The sequence below is a fragment of the Erigeron canadensis genome, chromosome 9 (assembly GCF_010389155.1).
Source record: "Erigeron canadensis isolate Cc75 chromosome 9, C_canadensis_v1, whole genome shotgun sequence".
In the NCBI taxonomy this organism is placed as follows: Eukaryota; Viridiplantae; Streptophyta; class Magnoliopsida; order Asterales; family Asteraceae; genus Erigeron; species Erigeron canadensis.
In genome coordinates, this window is record NC_057769.1 from 11813623 (window position 1) to 11830616 (window position 16994).

General features: G+C 34.4%; 1 protein-coding gene across 2 annotated transcripts; it reads right to left on the reverse strand.

The window, feature by feature from the left end:
• Positions 1 to 5314: 5314 nt before the first annotated feature.
• Positions 5315 to 14678, reverse strand: LOC122580899 (RNA pseudouridine synthase 6, chloroplastic-like). 2 transcript variants are annotated; one of them, XM_043753045.1, is made up of 11 exons: positions 14459 to 14678; positions 13130 to 13264; positions 12534 to 12788; positions 9423 to 9504; positions 9099 to 9214; positions 8958 to 9012; positions 8750 to 8861; positions 7656 to 7825; positions 6509 to 6875; positions 5937 to 6090; positions 5315 to 5753 (listed from the first exon to the last, which is right to left on the reverse strand). In XM_043753045.1, the coding sequence occupies exons 1-9, from the start codon at positions 14584 to 14586 to the stop codon at positions 6600 to 6602; spliced, it is 1329 nt and encodes a 442-aa protein (XP_043608980.1). In that variant the 5' UTR covers positions 14587 to 14678; the 3' UTR covers positions 5315 to 5753; positions 5937 to 6090; positions 6509 to 6599. The 2 variants fall into 2 exon arrangements, with proteins under 2 accessions (XP_043608980.1, XP_043608978.1); XM_043753043.1 differs by lacking the exon at positions 5315 to 5753 and having other exon boundaries at positions 5811 to 6090.
• Between the last annotated feature and the right edge of the window lie 2316 nt (positions 14679 to 16994).

Here is a 16994-nt window from a genome sequence, read left to right on the forward strand (position 1 = left end):
TACCTTTCATTTTTTTCACCTCTAATTTCATCAATTAATCAATTATAAACATCAAACAAATATGTATGTATATAATCATCAACAACACCCACAAATATATATAATCACCATCAACATTATTTTTTCTTCAAACTTATAATAAAGTAAATTTCACCATTCTAAAATCATACCAACAATCTAAAATTTTTTTTCAACTTTAAACCCATCATCATTAGTAATAGGTTTTATCTTTTCAGTACAAATCCATTAACCCCTTAAACAAATTGATGTATAACACTTTCATCGATCCTATTCTACACCAAACACTAAGATGATTTCATACATTTTCATCTGATAAAGTTTTGATTTTGGTGGTTGGTTTTTGTAGGTTTTATCTCTTTTGTTTTTCAAGTATATATATAATACTCTTATATTTGTGTGTGTGTGCGCGTGCACGCGCGATGGATGGATTGGACAAACTTTCTTCCCTCTTAGGTCGTTGACCCTACCGTCCACCATTAGCGCTGCCACCACCTTCCACCATGACCGTTCCACCACCCCAAACTTTAATCTCTATTTTTTATATAATACAGAGATATAGATATGATATAGAGATATAGATGGTTAGATTGATGATGTTGTTGAGTGTTTTATGGATTAATTTTAAAGATGAGATAGAGAAAGAGCAAATCTATAGATTGATGATAATGGATGATGAAAGAGAGGGAAGGGGAGAGGAACAGTAATGTGGTCATTAAAAAGGGAATAAAGTGGTGGGTGGGGAATGAATGGACATTAATGCCCCTGCATGTGAAGGGCATGTGGTAAAAATTTTCAAAACAGGGACCCCTTTGCAACGATACTCGAAAAGGGATCCTTATTGCAAAAACATACAAACTACATGAACCAGTTTACAACTAACTCTAACTATAATTACTTCTTGAAAAGTAATGATAAATCCCTTTTAACTCATAATCTTCATCCTATAACTAACATGATAGCCGTGCAATGTGGAGACAGTGTCGTGGTATCGGTGACGGTATTATTAGTGGTGGTAACGGTGTCAAATAGGTTGATGTAAATGTGATATTTCTAAATATTTTAGAAGATAAAGGCTCAGAGTGTTAATTATTAAAATAAGGGTTTAGAGTGTAAATTAACTCATCAAAAACAAATTTGGTGATTTACATTAAGTCTTTCTATAGTGGGTGTTTATTAAGGGCAATTTAATATTTTCGTATGTAATTATTGTATAACCCTTTTCAAAATTAGGGAGTACAATAATTTTTATAAAGAGGTATAGATATATATAAGAGTAAACATATAAGTATTTTTTTCAAACTATACATATGTTAAAATTTTATCTTAAGTATTTAATCTATCATACTAAATTTCAATTTATTATACTTTGAACTTATTTTAAAAACTAAACTAAAGATCTTTTTAGTGTTTCATAATAAATCTCTTATAATAAGTTAATGTATATTTCTTATAAATGTATGATACATATATGAATTTATCTTTTACTTGTTCATCAACCTGATATTAGCTATTATATTGTGTATTTTTTTTTTTAACTTTGAGGCTTTTTATAACGAAACTAGTGGAAGTTAGTGAAAACAAAAGAGTTTGAAACAACATATTACAAAACACAACAAAAATGGGATAAAAACAAACTTAAAGATTATTGTGGCCAATCTATGTCAAGTTTTTGGGATCTATTTGAGATCTACCGAAAGGTAAGTACTATGAGTTCTCCGGTAGCAAATCTGAAAGACGGGGTCTTGTAGGAGAAGATAATCCAACAGTGTGCAAGGATGATTAGGTTGGGAAGCTTGTTGGTTTTACTGTTGATTGTGTGGGTTTTTGTACAAGTTGAAAAGTTCTCTAAGGTTGGATGGTTTATCTATGGGGAGCTTGCACTAGGTTATGATAAAACTCCATAAAGAATCCGCAGCAGAACATTGTAGGAATAAATGGATTGAGGTTTTTGTTGCGAAGAGAACATGTTGGAGATGCAACTTGAGTATATTGTTGTAGTAAATCGAGCTTTTGTTGGGAGCCTCTGGGAGCTGGAAACGTCACTCCATGATGTTCACTTTAATGCGAGCTGGACGATTCCTAGGAATGCCTTGTTGTAACTTGTGAACATAAATCTCATCCATTTAACAATAAAGTTATCCAAGATGGATAATAATTACCTCAAAAGTAAACTTGTTTTAAAAATCATATAGCAAACTAATAAGGCTTTTAATTGCTATATATTATATCAAAGCTTCGTGTTAGGTATTATAAAATAAACAATAAAGAAATAAAGCATATAAAGTGGAAAAAAGTTTGAGAGAAAATGAGAAATAATTTTATTGATAAGGGATCAATATAATAAGATTACAATAACCCTTGTATAAGTCCAAAAATTTGAGATCAAGGCGAAAATCAACATATAATATATTTTCATAATAGATTTGATATTGTTTATCATGTAGTTTAAAAAACAAAATAAACACATAAACGTCCCAATCCCGTAGTCGAGTTGAGATTGACATAAAAGCATTAAGAGGAGTGGGATAAAAATATCTAAAATAGTTAATTATCTTTAATTTTGTTTTAATTATTATTTATTCTGTTTTTCTTTCCTAAATATCAGTTACCTTTCATGCATCAGGTTTAAATTTATTTTAAAAGCAAAAGATTAATAAAAATTGATTCATATATTATTTACCAACCATAATCCTCTTATTTATATTTTCCTATAAAATAAACACAAAAATTCGTATATCAAACAATTCAATAACATCTAATCTCAATTTTTCTCAAGTAAGTTATTTTAATTTACGTTTTTCTGTCTATTGATGTCATATTTGTTTTTATTTATTTATTATTATTGTTAGATAGATTTATATGAAAAGATGGATCACATATACATGTATTTGTTCATATTTCAATGGATGGATTATGTCATGGTTATGATTCACACATTTACATGTTTTTGTTTGTGGCAATTGTAGGGTTCCAATTAATCTTTATTTGTTGTAGCTAAATAATGAAATAATAAAAGTAATTGTAATGTACAACTTATATGCAACTTATTAATTCGGTAAAAAGAAAAGAACAAAACCAATAATTTATGTAGGTTTTTTATTTTGTTACAAAATTTTTGTAAGGCCTCACTAATGCATTAGCAATATCTTCCTATCATCTTAAGTTATCTATGTGAGACAAGAAAATTTTATATACTTGAAGAATCTAACAATTTTTATTATAATAGTGCATGTTTCATTTAGTGTCTTAAAACATAGATCATTCTTCTTTGATATTCAAAACTTAAATGACACTTTTCTTTTAAGGTGAACAAGTTTTAACAGAATGAATCAACACAACATATCAAAGACACCGGAGCTTCCAGTGAAGCGTAAGCGTGGTCGTCCACGCAAGGATGAAAGTATGCCAAGAAACATAAGACAACATACCCAATCGCCTCTCGTTATGGTGGCACCAACATCATCACCACCCGGCTTCCTAACTACTATTCATCCACCACCACCAACAACACCAGGTCCCCTGATCACAACCACCATTCAACCGCAACCACAACCACCAGCAAATGTCATTAATTTTAGCAGTAATGTGAGTAAACCAGCAACAGCATCAACTGTCATTACCTCAAGCAGCAATGTTAATAAGATTGATCCAAATATGGTGGGACAAGCGGTTACTTGTGTTATTGATGGTATTTTTGACAATGGGTACCTCTTGTCAACGCGTTTGGGTTCCAATAATACAATTCTACGCGGCATTGTGTTTCAACAAGGACGTGTTGTTCCTGTTACACCTGCAAATGATGTGGCACCACATATTGAGATGTGCACAAGGGGTGAGTTTCCAATTCCGCCTCCAAATCCAACAAAAAGCTCTATGCAAGTTTGTATTCCTGAACCGGTGTCTGCTAAGCAGCTTCCAATACAGCCCGTGGCTACACAAAATACCCCTGGTATAGTGGCAGGAGCAAGTATTTCCTCTGCACCACAAGAAAGTTTGAGACTTGTTGAGCAAGATGATGTTATGCAGGTTTTTGAGGTTTCTAAAACCGTTGAAGAACCACAAAGTTGTGATCAAAGTGCTAAAAACGAGAAAATGGTATCTGATGATCCAACAGCTGAGAGTTTCCCAGAAACTGATACTATAATTCAGGGAGTGCAACCTTTTGATAAGGCTAAGGAGAACGAGCCAATTCTCAATACGGGCCCAAATGATCAGCAGCATGCAAAGGAGCCCGTTGAGGGAAATCCTGAGCTTATAACTCCAACAGAGACCATCGTGGATGTTCAGCCATCTATGGCGAATGATGGGCTGCAGCAAGAAATTCAAGACCAAACAGGTACAGAAGTTTATTGCTATTGACATATTTCACATATTTTTCTGGTAATACTTAGTATCCTGTAGTTCTTGCTACTTTTCATCAATTTGAAATAACTTGACAGACTAAAAACTTGATACTGTTTTTGAAGTGTTGTTCCAATATGCGTCAACTAGCTTATTATTCGGGGTTGTTAGTTCCAAGTATCATTTGGTCGATAGAAATTCATTATAATTATGATTTTGAATTAAGTGAACAAATTTAAATAGGCTAGTAAGGATTTGTAGAAAGAAAATTGATTCTTGAGATAATGTATGATTATCTAATTGTTGTTAATCTGAATTATCATCTGATTATATGATTTTGATTCTTTATAGTTCTTCGTTACACATAGAATTATTCTTTGGCGATGGATTGTGTAAAACTTTATATTTGCAGGTGCAGAGAGTAACAATGTTGCTAATCAAGATCCAAATCAAGTAGCTGTGGATCTTTCGCTGAACAATTTCGCTGAAAACTAAGTTAACTGATACATTGAATGGGCGATATCAAGAAACATCTTTGTTAGTGTTGTCCGGTGAAATTTTGTTACGTAGATTTGAGTTTTGACGCTGCTACAGTTAAGTTTTTGCATGTGAATCTTGTTAGCCTCGGATAATTTTTTTGTTGCGGTTTTAAGGATCTTTATGTGGAAGAAACCACATATTAAGGAGGGGTTTTATGTGACATTGTTTTTTTAAGGATTTTGTCGACATTGTATCTGAATTTGTACTCAGCAAGTCCTTTTTCTGTTGAAGCAACGTGGCTGACTGGCTGTTGCAAAAGCCTTATGACCTTTATAAATGGAAAGTGATAATCATACAATATTTGATATATGCTTACAACACTATACACGTAAGTATACAATGTACAACAGTGGTAAATATATAAATTTCCCAAATCTCCTTCCCAAAACTAAAATAAAACTTTACAAGGTACTCCTATTTCTCAAAAGTAGAAAGTGAATATATAGTTGTTAGATACCTAGACTTACGAATGGATACTCTCACATACTAATTTTTTTAATATTTATTGTATAATATATAAATGATTGAGGTTTTATAAAAGTTTAGGTATCTAAAAACCAAATATTCCTATTCCTCTTCTCAAAATATCATCAACATCAACCCATAAAAATAATTCTAATGTCTTAGGACTAATTGTCAATTTAATAGATAAACAATCAATTAAACCAAAATGCACTGCAAATCACAGCAACGGTCTACATTCTCTATCACCACTGTTTGTCTGTCAATCTCTCTTTCTGGTGCAGCACTCTCGCACTAAGCACAGTCTCAATCATGCAATGGAAAATCTTGCCTCATTCCGGAATCAACCATGGTTGAGGTGAATGCTAAGAGACTATAACAATTATTTGCTACAGAAGGGGAGAATTTGAGGATTCAGGTGTTTGGGGGAACATAACAAACTAACAAGCAAGGAAAAATGAATTTATATATCAAAATTTGTTTCCAACTAGACAAAATCGCTCACATGTCATTGATCAACCGGTTTCAAGTCATGTTATTCACACAGAAGGTGTTGCATATGTCCAACTTACCAACTGAAACAACGAATGCATTGTTGTATTAGTCAATGATCATGTGTACATACAGATTTGGCCTTCACTGTTTGCGCCAATTAGTTCACAGAATTTGATTAAGTAGATAGTGACAGTTCATTCTTTAATCCCAAAAATATAGTCACCTACTCACCTGCAGGAAGGACAAAAATTATGACACACATAGCCAATTCAAATTTTCCTTAAAAGCAATTATCCACTTGTATTGTGCATACTTGAATAGGGAGTATAATTATTCAAGGCACTGAACTTGAGCATAAAGAACACAAATGGGCCTATGAACGATCAAAGTGCAAAACTACCTATAAAATTTGAAACCAATAACAAATAGACCTAAATTGTCAGTTTTGGGCATTAAGTTGCACGCGAAGAGTACGATTATTTGGAAGATTTAAGTTTTGGAAATGAGAAAGATCAAATGAAGGTACCAACATAGAGGGGTTTGAGTCCCCAGTTATTTGTTAACCAAAACTTCTTTAACATACTCAAGTGACAAGTCACATGCAATTTATATTAACATTTTTAAAAATTAGAATTTAAAGAATACAAACCTTATGCTTCTGTCAAAAAACATATCACCCATAAGAAGCACGGGGGGTCACCCCATGATAAATATGCACAGGACCCAACTCCTATATGTTTCTATTGAGTCCACCAAGGAGGTCCAGCCTCATAAAAATGTTTGCCTTCATCCCATGAAATTTGACAAGCTTGCAGGCCAATAGCCACACCAGGTTCCTTCCCATGTTTTGCAGCCCATTCTTCAGTGGTGTGTTTCTGATCGGCCTCACTTTCAAATTGCTTTTTGTATTTTCCAAAAGGGTTTATCCCAGGACTGGCTAACTCGGAAATTACAGCAGGCATATACATCGAGTCCCCTACTATTGGGGCACCACACGCTGCCAGTTGAGCTCGAATCTGTAAAACGCAGATATTGTAAAACCAAATGTGTTCGATTCTGGCATGATTAAACACACTACACACCTAACATTATAGTGGTAGGAATTTACAAGATTGAAAACAAAGATCCAATGAACTCCTGAATAAATTAGGCTACCAACTTAATGCTATTCAGTATGGTATGCAAACATACTAGAAAAAAATAATAAAACAAACCCGCTCTCCCAATGTAAATGCAACCACTTTATTAAACATAATTACTTGACTAATATCTAATATCTAGAATGTCCCTAATTCTTGACAAACTAGAAGAATCTCAAATACCAAAAGGAGTGCTAGCATTATTTGACAATTACTAAAAGGCAAAGAAGTCATTTTAGATTAAACTTTCCAGAACAACAAAAGAACTGATGCATGTTATTTTGCAGGCCGGCTTCTCCATCCCTTTAAAATTGCATCATTTAAACAGGTAATAGTTCAATTGAAGTGTGTTCGGTCATAATCACATGTCTTAAATACCAATGGAAGATTACCAATTAGGAAAGCTATGTAACTTTCGGTTTAAAGTTTGCAAACATGATAGAGAAATGGGAGTTTCTATCAAGTTATAGGGCTTCACCAAAGTAATAACAGTATTCAATTAACATGAAACTGTAGATATAGTCAAGTAACCCTCATGAAGACTAATAATATGTAGCACTGGCATTTCGAGAAAGAAGTATCACATAACAATGAAGCATATATCAAACAGAAAACTTCCTATCCCCATTTCCTTCGTATCATTTACAGCAAAAGTACCTGATGGGTACGGCCGGTCAACAGGTTGATTTTGCACTCGTATGCGAACTCTTTATTTGGCCAGTCAAAGTTCTCGATTCCATATTTCTCTTCAACTAAAGCATTTGGCCATGGAACTTTCTTGCATTCTAGGACCTCGAGTTGGCACAGGTTCCATTCCTCAACAAAGTCTGCATATTGGAAGGACAGGTGCACATCGTTAATTAATCATTGTGTTTTACAAAAGTTAAAAAGGTGAATAATCTATAAAATCAAACACATTCAATAAGTCAACCTATTCTAATATGATAGCCGTTTTCAGGTTCTAGCACTCCAACTATGGACAATCACACCAACTTGTAAAACTTTACTTGCGATCGTTCGATTCGTAGAGTATCCAAGTGAGTAGTGACTAACAAAAATATACAAAACCCGTCCCTTCTACAGTAAAAAACGGGTTTCTGCGATATAGATCAGAAGTTACAATAGAAAGAAAGTCAGGGGATTAAGTGTCGATTTAATAATTAGTTAATTAACTATAGTAATGTCTTGGTGGTGGACAAGTTAGGGCTTTGTCTGGTGGTTCTTTAAAAAGGCTGACAGCCAATTGTTTAGGTCGTGGAGTCTTTTAATTAATTGTTCTAAGGAACTAGGGCTACTGGGGCTTTAATCCAGAATAGGGAGTTACTGGAGCTATATACAGCACTATCTATTATCATACAACTTCTGTTTCTTCGTGTTATCACCGTGTTATCACCGTGTTATCATTCTTTTCTGTTATAATCAGCTTGTTAAGTATCAGATTGATTCATGTTCCCTAAAACATGAGATACTTTGGACATTGCAAGCCTAGGACTCGGTTCTGTAATCATCATTTTTAAGATATTTAAATTCAACAAGCTTTAGCTTTCAAGCCAATTAGAACACATATTTACCCTATCTGTTTCAATGAAAAAAGTGCAGCTCCCTAAATATGTTTAAATATAAGCAAACATGGAAACTAAGTCAGTGTTTGGGTGAAAAAATATGATCAACGCTAATGGTTACCAAACGAGATATTACCCAAATACTATGAAATAGTGAGCAAAGATAACAGAATAAATTAGCAAATATACCTTCAGAAATAAGTTTAGGAGCCTTTCGAAATGGTCGCATGTAATGGGTTATAACTCCACATGGCACATGAGCAGCAGCAAGTGCAAGATAAAGCTTCTTCACTTGTTTCTCCTGGTGGGCAAAATATATATATAAAGTGGTCACTTACAGGTGTAAAAAGCATGTTGAAAAAACAAAACCGACAGATTGTGATAAAGAAACTATTACCCTAATCTTTTTATGAAAAACTGAACAGTATTCCTTAGTTCTAGCTAGAACAACACTGCAAACCACGTAAAGATTAGAATCTGCATGTTAACAAAAAGAAACTATGATAGAATATGATTTGACTTGAAACTCGAATAATACCAGCCTTCTGTGCAGTTATCAATCTGATGAGTAGTCCTTAATGGTGACGTTAACTCCAAGGCACGAGTAGCAAAAGTTACACAAGTTTCTTCAATATTGTCTGTAGTTCCACCTACCTAAATAAGACCCACAAAATGGAAGTGATAAATGGCATTAACAAATGGAATCAAAATTATACATCACCATACAAGAATGTATTTTGTTTAGCTGGAAAACTAATATAAGGTTGCTGAAAATTTTTGGATATGTTTTCTCAGCAAACAGGGAAAACAACCAGTCATACATATCATAAGATAAAATCCAGGGGACAAATGATTGACATACTGATGTGCCAGCAGGCTTGTTGAGAACCACATAGGACTCTGTCACAGCAATTATTCTCGATTTCCAATCAACTTCATAGCATCTGGCAAAAAATTAATTCATGAATTTGATCAAAATAGCCAGTAAGTAACATCTTCTTGTTTCACGTATAATCTTAGCTCTAGATAGAGTATCACTTGCTTAGGAGTTTGACCCCACCTCCTAAAAAAGAGAGAATAAAGAAAAGAGCGAATACCTTCCTATCTTATTATTCTTATCCTATTACGGATACCCGACCCATTATCGGCCCCTCGCCGACCAGCCTCAAAGCCAACATGGGGGAAGGCAAGTCGGGTAACACTATGGTTAAAGGGATACGTGGCCAAGGTTTTAACCTCCTGACCTCCTCTTTTATGCTACATGTCCCCCATCACCAAACTACCATCGCGGGAACATCTTATTGTGTTATAACTACCATATAGGGTGAGAAATTTAGTGCGTTGTAGAAAGATAAAGTAACAAGGATTAGAGAGAGAAATATGGAAAGTGTATGTGTAATACTGTCAACTGCAATATAAGTACATCTCTATCCCTATTAACGTAGTATACAACTAAGTGGTATGAAAGAATCACAATTCCTAACAAGTAACAACATATGCACATTAGTACATTGTGATGAGTCAAATGGTGAGTGGCTTATAACATGGCAGGGGTGAGAACTAATCTGTGCATAAACTGGACAAGTCATACCCCATGTCCCTTGAATCATACTGTTACGTGATTTAACGTCCCTTTGGCTGTGGGGGCCGTTGATGGATCAGTTATCAAGTCTTTTAGAGCTCCTACATTGAATACCATTATGCATATGTGTCATGCCGACTAATTACAACATGTAAAACGAATCACTCGGGCTTCAATATATATATATATATAATATTTATATATAAGAGAGGATAACTGGATTGGGAAAGTGTAGAAGTCATGCTAAGGAGATACTTGCATAATTTCACTAATAGTCTAGACCTAAAACCTCGAGAGGTAACACAATTTAATCCCATGATCTGCTCTTGCCTGTTTACTCTTGCTTATTGAACAGTTGAGCTCACATGCCTGAATGGGGTTCGCAGAGGTGGAAAGATTGGATCGGATAAAATGTGGAATTCTTAGTTGTAAGATATACGATGAATTTATTGCTGAAATTGAGATGTACTATTTGTTTGCACATTCTATAGAGTAACTTGTACATAAACTCACTGATTTAGTGGTAGATCTGATATTAATCAAGAACAGAAGACAGACTGCTGGGGACAGGTGTACACCAGAATGGGGCTTAAAAAATATATTGAAAAAGTGGAAGGAGGCTAAGTGTCGTTTTTAAATAACCAACGAAGGAAAAGAAAAAGAAGTCACAAAGAGAAAATTGTTAACGTAAAAACAAGAAGTTTGATAGAAGAAAGGAGAGAAAGAAGCACGATGATGATGATGTTCTTCATCTGCCTAGACCAATGATAGGATTTGGGGTTCCTTGCGAACTTCATGTGATTCGTAGAGCACTTCCAATTAAGATCATTGGCTCACCGTGCTTCTTCTACGAGAATGTTGCCTTAAACCAAACAGTGTATGGCGCACAATTAAAAGCTTTTTCAATGAGATTGAACTTGAATTCGAGGATTCTAAGTTCTTTTGTGTTGCAGCCAGAAAACGTGGGTATGTTCATAATTTACCTTTAGAGGATAGATTACCTATTGAACCATCACCACTACACAATGGGAGTGCCTCAAAGATTGTGCATGGAGGTGATGACTCGAGAGGATATCTATCCCTTAAAAGAAGATAATGAACTTACCCACTTTTTCTTGCCACAACACAAAAGAACTTGAACTCCGCAAATTCCCGTTCAATCTCATTAAGAAAGCTTTTGATTGTGCGATACACCCTTTGGTGTAAGGGCAACATTCTCGTTGAAAAAGTACGATGTGCCAATGGCTTCATTTGGAGGTGTTCAACGAATCACATGAAGTTCGCAAGGAACCCCAAATCCTGTCATCGGTTAAGGAAGATGAAGAACATCATCATCATCATCATCATGACTCTTTTTCTCTCATTTCTTTTATCAAACTTCTTGTTTTTAGACTGAAAAATTTCTATTTGTGACCTCCTTTTCTTGTCCTTACGTTTATTATTTAAAGACGACACTTAGCCTCCTTCCACTTCTTAATCTTAAATTTTCCGCCTCTTTCCGAGGGACAATCTTATGTTCTTGATTTCTATCAATACTCTCCTCCCCAAAACACATCTTGCCCTCAAGGTGTGGTTTCAAAAATTGCTTCAATTGAAACCAAATCAGCAACAATACCAAGGCGCTTTTCCACTAGTTCCTTAGCTCATTATGCTAATGTAAGTCCTCCCCGATGTTAAACAAGTCTAATGAATGCAATCCAGCCTAGCATTTGTGTCATAGTAGAAGCATAGCGGGCCTATAAGCCACAGGTCCCAAGATCAAAACTTGGATCAAAACATGGTTTTAATACCAATTGATACAAACCAAATGCTTAAATCAATATAAAACTAATAAAAAGATCATCAATATTCGAGAGATTGATCAACTCTTCTACAACTTACTTTTGAAAGGTAAACTAACTCTCCCAATTGCAACCAAAACCACTTTAATATTCAACATGATCAAATTACCGCTCTATGCTCCTATATCTTAGGACAACAAGCTATTAAACAAAATAATACTAAATATCATAGTATATATTTTACCTAATAAATGAGTTACCAAAATAATAAATATTATCCTCAAAATATTAAGATTCGTATCAGAATCCTGGTTTTACAGCCACAACTTTTTAACTACATACAGCCATACTGCCACAAGGAATTCCCATTAAAAACTGACCGGACTTTGAATATTAGTTCAACGCCCTAAAAAGGATGGTATATTCATTTTTAAAATGATAACGTGCATAATATAGCTAACTTCTTTCAGGTAATAAATGCTTAGCAAGAGAATAGCTTCATAGGAACATTTTTACTCTAAACTTTGTTTTAGAATTAAAAATTCAAAACGTATTTTCCGAAATAAAAACTGATTGAAATATATAGCATGTAGTTTTCTTTTGAGGATACCTTGGAAATCGTTTTGGACGTAGATGCACCCTGACATATGTCCCCTCTTCAACAAATTGATCAATATGAGAAATCCTGGAAGTGTTTTGTGCCTCTCTCACAGTTTTTCCTTTAAGTGAAGGTCTCTTTCTTAGGATCGAGGGTTTAGTAAATTCTTTGTACAACTTGATTTCTTCATGTGTGGCAGTTGAAGGAGGCTTTGGGCAGACAAGGGCGTAATGTACCGCTCCAAAATGAATAAGATCTGCAACGTACCTTCGGAGTATAAGCATATTAATCAACATAAACCACAAAATAATACTATTAAAAGCAGCATGGTTGGATCATTGGTAACACTCTGGCCTCTGGAGACAGAGGTCATGGGTTCAATCCTCATCCCATGCAAAGGTTGGAGGGCCTTTTCTACCATTTAGGTAGAACTTGTAAGCAACCTCTCTACTTAGGTAGAGGTAAGGTTTACCTACAACTTAACCTCCCACATACACCGTCGAGGTATTGGGGTTCAAAACCCGCAGAAGGCGGAACTGGGCAGTTTCTTTCTTTCTTGTCTTTATAACGGTCGACTTAATAATGATAGAATGGTAAGAAGAACTTACAAAGGGGGCAGATCCAAAGCGTTGGTAATGAAGTCGAGAACGGGTCCTCCTTGTTTAACAACTAAATGTTGGATGTTTCTTGGCAGAGTATTGTGAGCAGGGCATGGAAGCAACCGGCTGTATTCCTCCTCGTGTCTTAACATAAATTGCAATGAGTCAGTAGTATTGTAGAAAATGTACAGCTTATTATTAGTATATATCATAATTAAACTAGAGGGGTTGGTCACTAGTGTGCAGGGACAAAGCTTTTAACCTACCCCCCTCTTTCTTAGTGTTATTTATGGGTCCTGTGACTGTCAGCTAGAGCCAGCAATTTTGACACGGACAAAATAACACGACACGAAGAGATAGGAAGTTAACAGGTTTCGTGTTTTACCAGTTCATGTTCGTGTCGTAAAAAAATGACACGATGGTTAAACCTGTTAAGACCCGTTAAAACACGATAAGTTTTTTTTTTTCTTTTTTATTTAACGACAAACTATCATACTCTTAAACTAATTCCTATACTCCATTCTCCAATCTTCATGACTCCATCTCAGTAATATTATTCTTGGATCTTGACTTCCATTCTCCTTACTCTATCAACCTCGATTTTCATATATATAAAACTAGACATCCATCCATTCTCAACATCCATTCTCGGTAATGCTTCTTCCATTTTTTAATATACAAAACTGACTCTCGACATCCATTCTTCTTCCTTTTTCATTTCAAAAATTAAAAAAATGATAAAATCTTATCGTGTCAAGGCAGAAAGCCCCGACCTGACATTAACAGGTCTTATCGTGTAACCTGTTAATTTTCATATATGTGTTCGTGTTTTAAAAAACTAACACGATTAGCTATCGTGTCGTTTTCGTGTTACACCCTAACGTGTTTGTGGCTTATCGTGTTGTGTTGTGTCGTGTCTGACAAGATTTGCCACCTCTACTGTCAGCCCCCCATTATTCTTAGTGTCCCGTGACTTTCAGTCCCCTACATCTCCACTGCTGATGTGTGTCTAATAAAAATGTATATGATGAGTTTGTAGTGTACAACAAGTAGCAAAAAAAATGTAAGTACCACCCAATGGCGTCTTCCACGGGTTTTGGGTGTCAATACCACTACGGGAGATATAGATAGCCTTAACCCTACCTAAGGTAGAGAGGGGTTCTATCTAAAATAGAAAAGGACCTCGAGGCATGAGAATAGAACCCTTGACCTGTCTCCAGAGGCAAGGGCTCAATCCGACCTTGCTAGATTTTTTTTACAAGTAGTAAAAAAGGTAAGCATAAAGTAGTGTACAACAAGTAGCAATCATATATATATAGAGAGAGAGATATGAAATACCGATTAGAAGTGGTGGTGTGGTGGTTATTGGCGCATGATAAGGTGGTTGGTAGTAGTGTGAGTCTCCGGTAGTTGGGAATGATGATGACGGTTCTCATTAACCGGAGGCATGATGAACCACCAAACATCGCCTTATCTTCTTAAATGTAATGTTTGTGTGTACTATGTGTGTGTTGTTGGGAGTTCACAAACAACCTCTTAAAACTTATTCTGTACTTAGTTGAACATTCAGGGATGGGTAGGTGGTAATATGGAAATGTAATACAAAATCAAAATAGTGAGAATGAGTTTTAAAGAGAATAATATATAAAAAAAATAAAATTTTAAATAATAATAAATTTAGTAAATATAACATCTTAAAAACAAAAAAAAATAAAAAAAGTTTTTCATTCTCACTTATTATCTACAATTTGTAAAGAATTAAAAGAATGGAATTGATTCTACTTTCTCCATTCTCATTCTCTTTCTTCATTACAAACAAACAAATGAAGTTTTTCTCATTCTTTTTCTCCCCTTTTCATTCTATCATACCAAACACTCCCTAAATGCATGACGAAATTACACTTATACCCTCCTTATTCCCCACCTCTTCAATACACACAACCCACCACTTATAAACTAAAACACACAAAGTCCATACGTATTGTTTTCTCCAAAAAAACACAACACATAGTTTTGTTGACGGTAACCATCATGGCATTGTGTCAATTATATCCGCCGCAACGCAAGGATACCATGCTAGGATTTCTCTATTTATTTTATGTTATTTTTTTACGAGAAACATTATAAGTATATCCAAATAAACTAAGACCTTAATTTTCAGATAAACTCATCTCCGACTGCCATAAAACCTAGTTTCATTGTAAGGATAATGGTTTCACATTAAAAGTTTAATCGTTAAATGTAAAAATACCTCAAAGTTCCAAATTCCAACCGTAGATAAAAAAAAAATATTAGCGATGACTCCGATTTACTCGTAAACTTAACAATCCTTTTATCATTCCAATTGTAAAACGGGTCAAATACTTAAGTTTATGTCTTTTAGTTTTGAAATATTTAAATCACGGTAAAAGATAATTTGTGAGAAATAAATAAACCTTTTTCACAACTACATATTATTAGTTATTTAAATATGTGATAAATTGTATTATATTTCCAAAATCTAACTTAAATATTACAATTATTATTTTAAATTATCTTAAATTTAAAAAACATCAAAATTAATTACCTTTATGTGCAATTTATTTTAATAATAAAAAAGAAAATTTGTTTTCTCTTTAAGATATAACAAAATATTTTTAAAAAATAATTGTGAAAAAAGTATAGTTGTATGTGAAATGATAAATCCTCTCAAGATAATAACCTAGAATTCTTTATAACCATAAGATGATGCAGTGTTTTAAATACCGGTAAATACCGGCCGGTATTACCGTTATTAGAGAGTACTCCGGTATTTTAAGTCTGGTAGTTTTCTGATATTTTCACTATTCAATAACGACCAGTGTAACATCCTAAATTTTTAGATAGGTTGACCTTCCCTTTGGTTAGACTGTTTAGGTTACCACTAAGTCGTTATGGGTGTGTGAACATTGACAATTTACGTGCGTTTATGTGTGGCTAATTAATGTGTAGATTAATATGCCGACGATATCAAGTATGATAATTATTATCGACTAATAATGTTTGTAGAGTCGTATGTATTCCCAATATTGGTTGTTTAAATGTGAGAGGTCGATAAATGAAGTTAGATAAATTTGTCATGTCAGTGACGACGTAACCCGGGGGGATTAAGTGTAACACCCGTTGTTTAAAAATATGGATTTCAAAAACCTTTCGCCTAACGGCGTTAAAAGAAAGCGGAAGTAAACTTTAAAAGTCCAAACCAGTAAAATCTGTTAAGTTTATTCATTTAATGGTGTTACTAGCCATATCATCAAAATAAGTTCAAATGGAAACCCAGCGGTTGCCCAACATTAAACAACCGACATTATAGTAAATACAAATCATAAATATCTAAACATAAATGAATGTCTAATGCGAGCAGCCACTATGGGTAAACTACAGCCAACTTCAAGATCATCTACCCATGCCTCACATCTTTTCACATCTACATGCTCACTATTGTTGGACCTGAGGGCACAACACATTTTAAAAAAGCAAGTGTTAGCTAACGAATTAGCTAAGTAAGATAACACATAGTTTATAAAATGTTTGTCCATTTAAAACATTATATAAAAGTCATAATTACATCGTCAAGGCACATATCACATCGATGCATCACATCATCCATAACATATCATCGCATCAAACATCATCATCATAGGTTGAATCACCTAAATGTGCCTAATCATCTTTTACTTTACATATAACATATAAGCATCATCGCATAGTGTGACATAAGTCACTTACATTAGGCGTGACATAAGTCACTCATCACATATAAGGTGTAAGTTTGTGTGTAGGCGGTCATAAGACCTAACAGGGAACCTCACACCCGACTAGATGGATTAGCCTTACGGCGGTCCATCAATGTCGT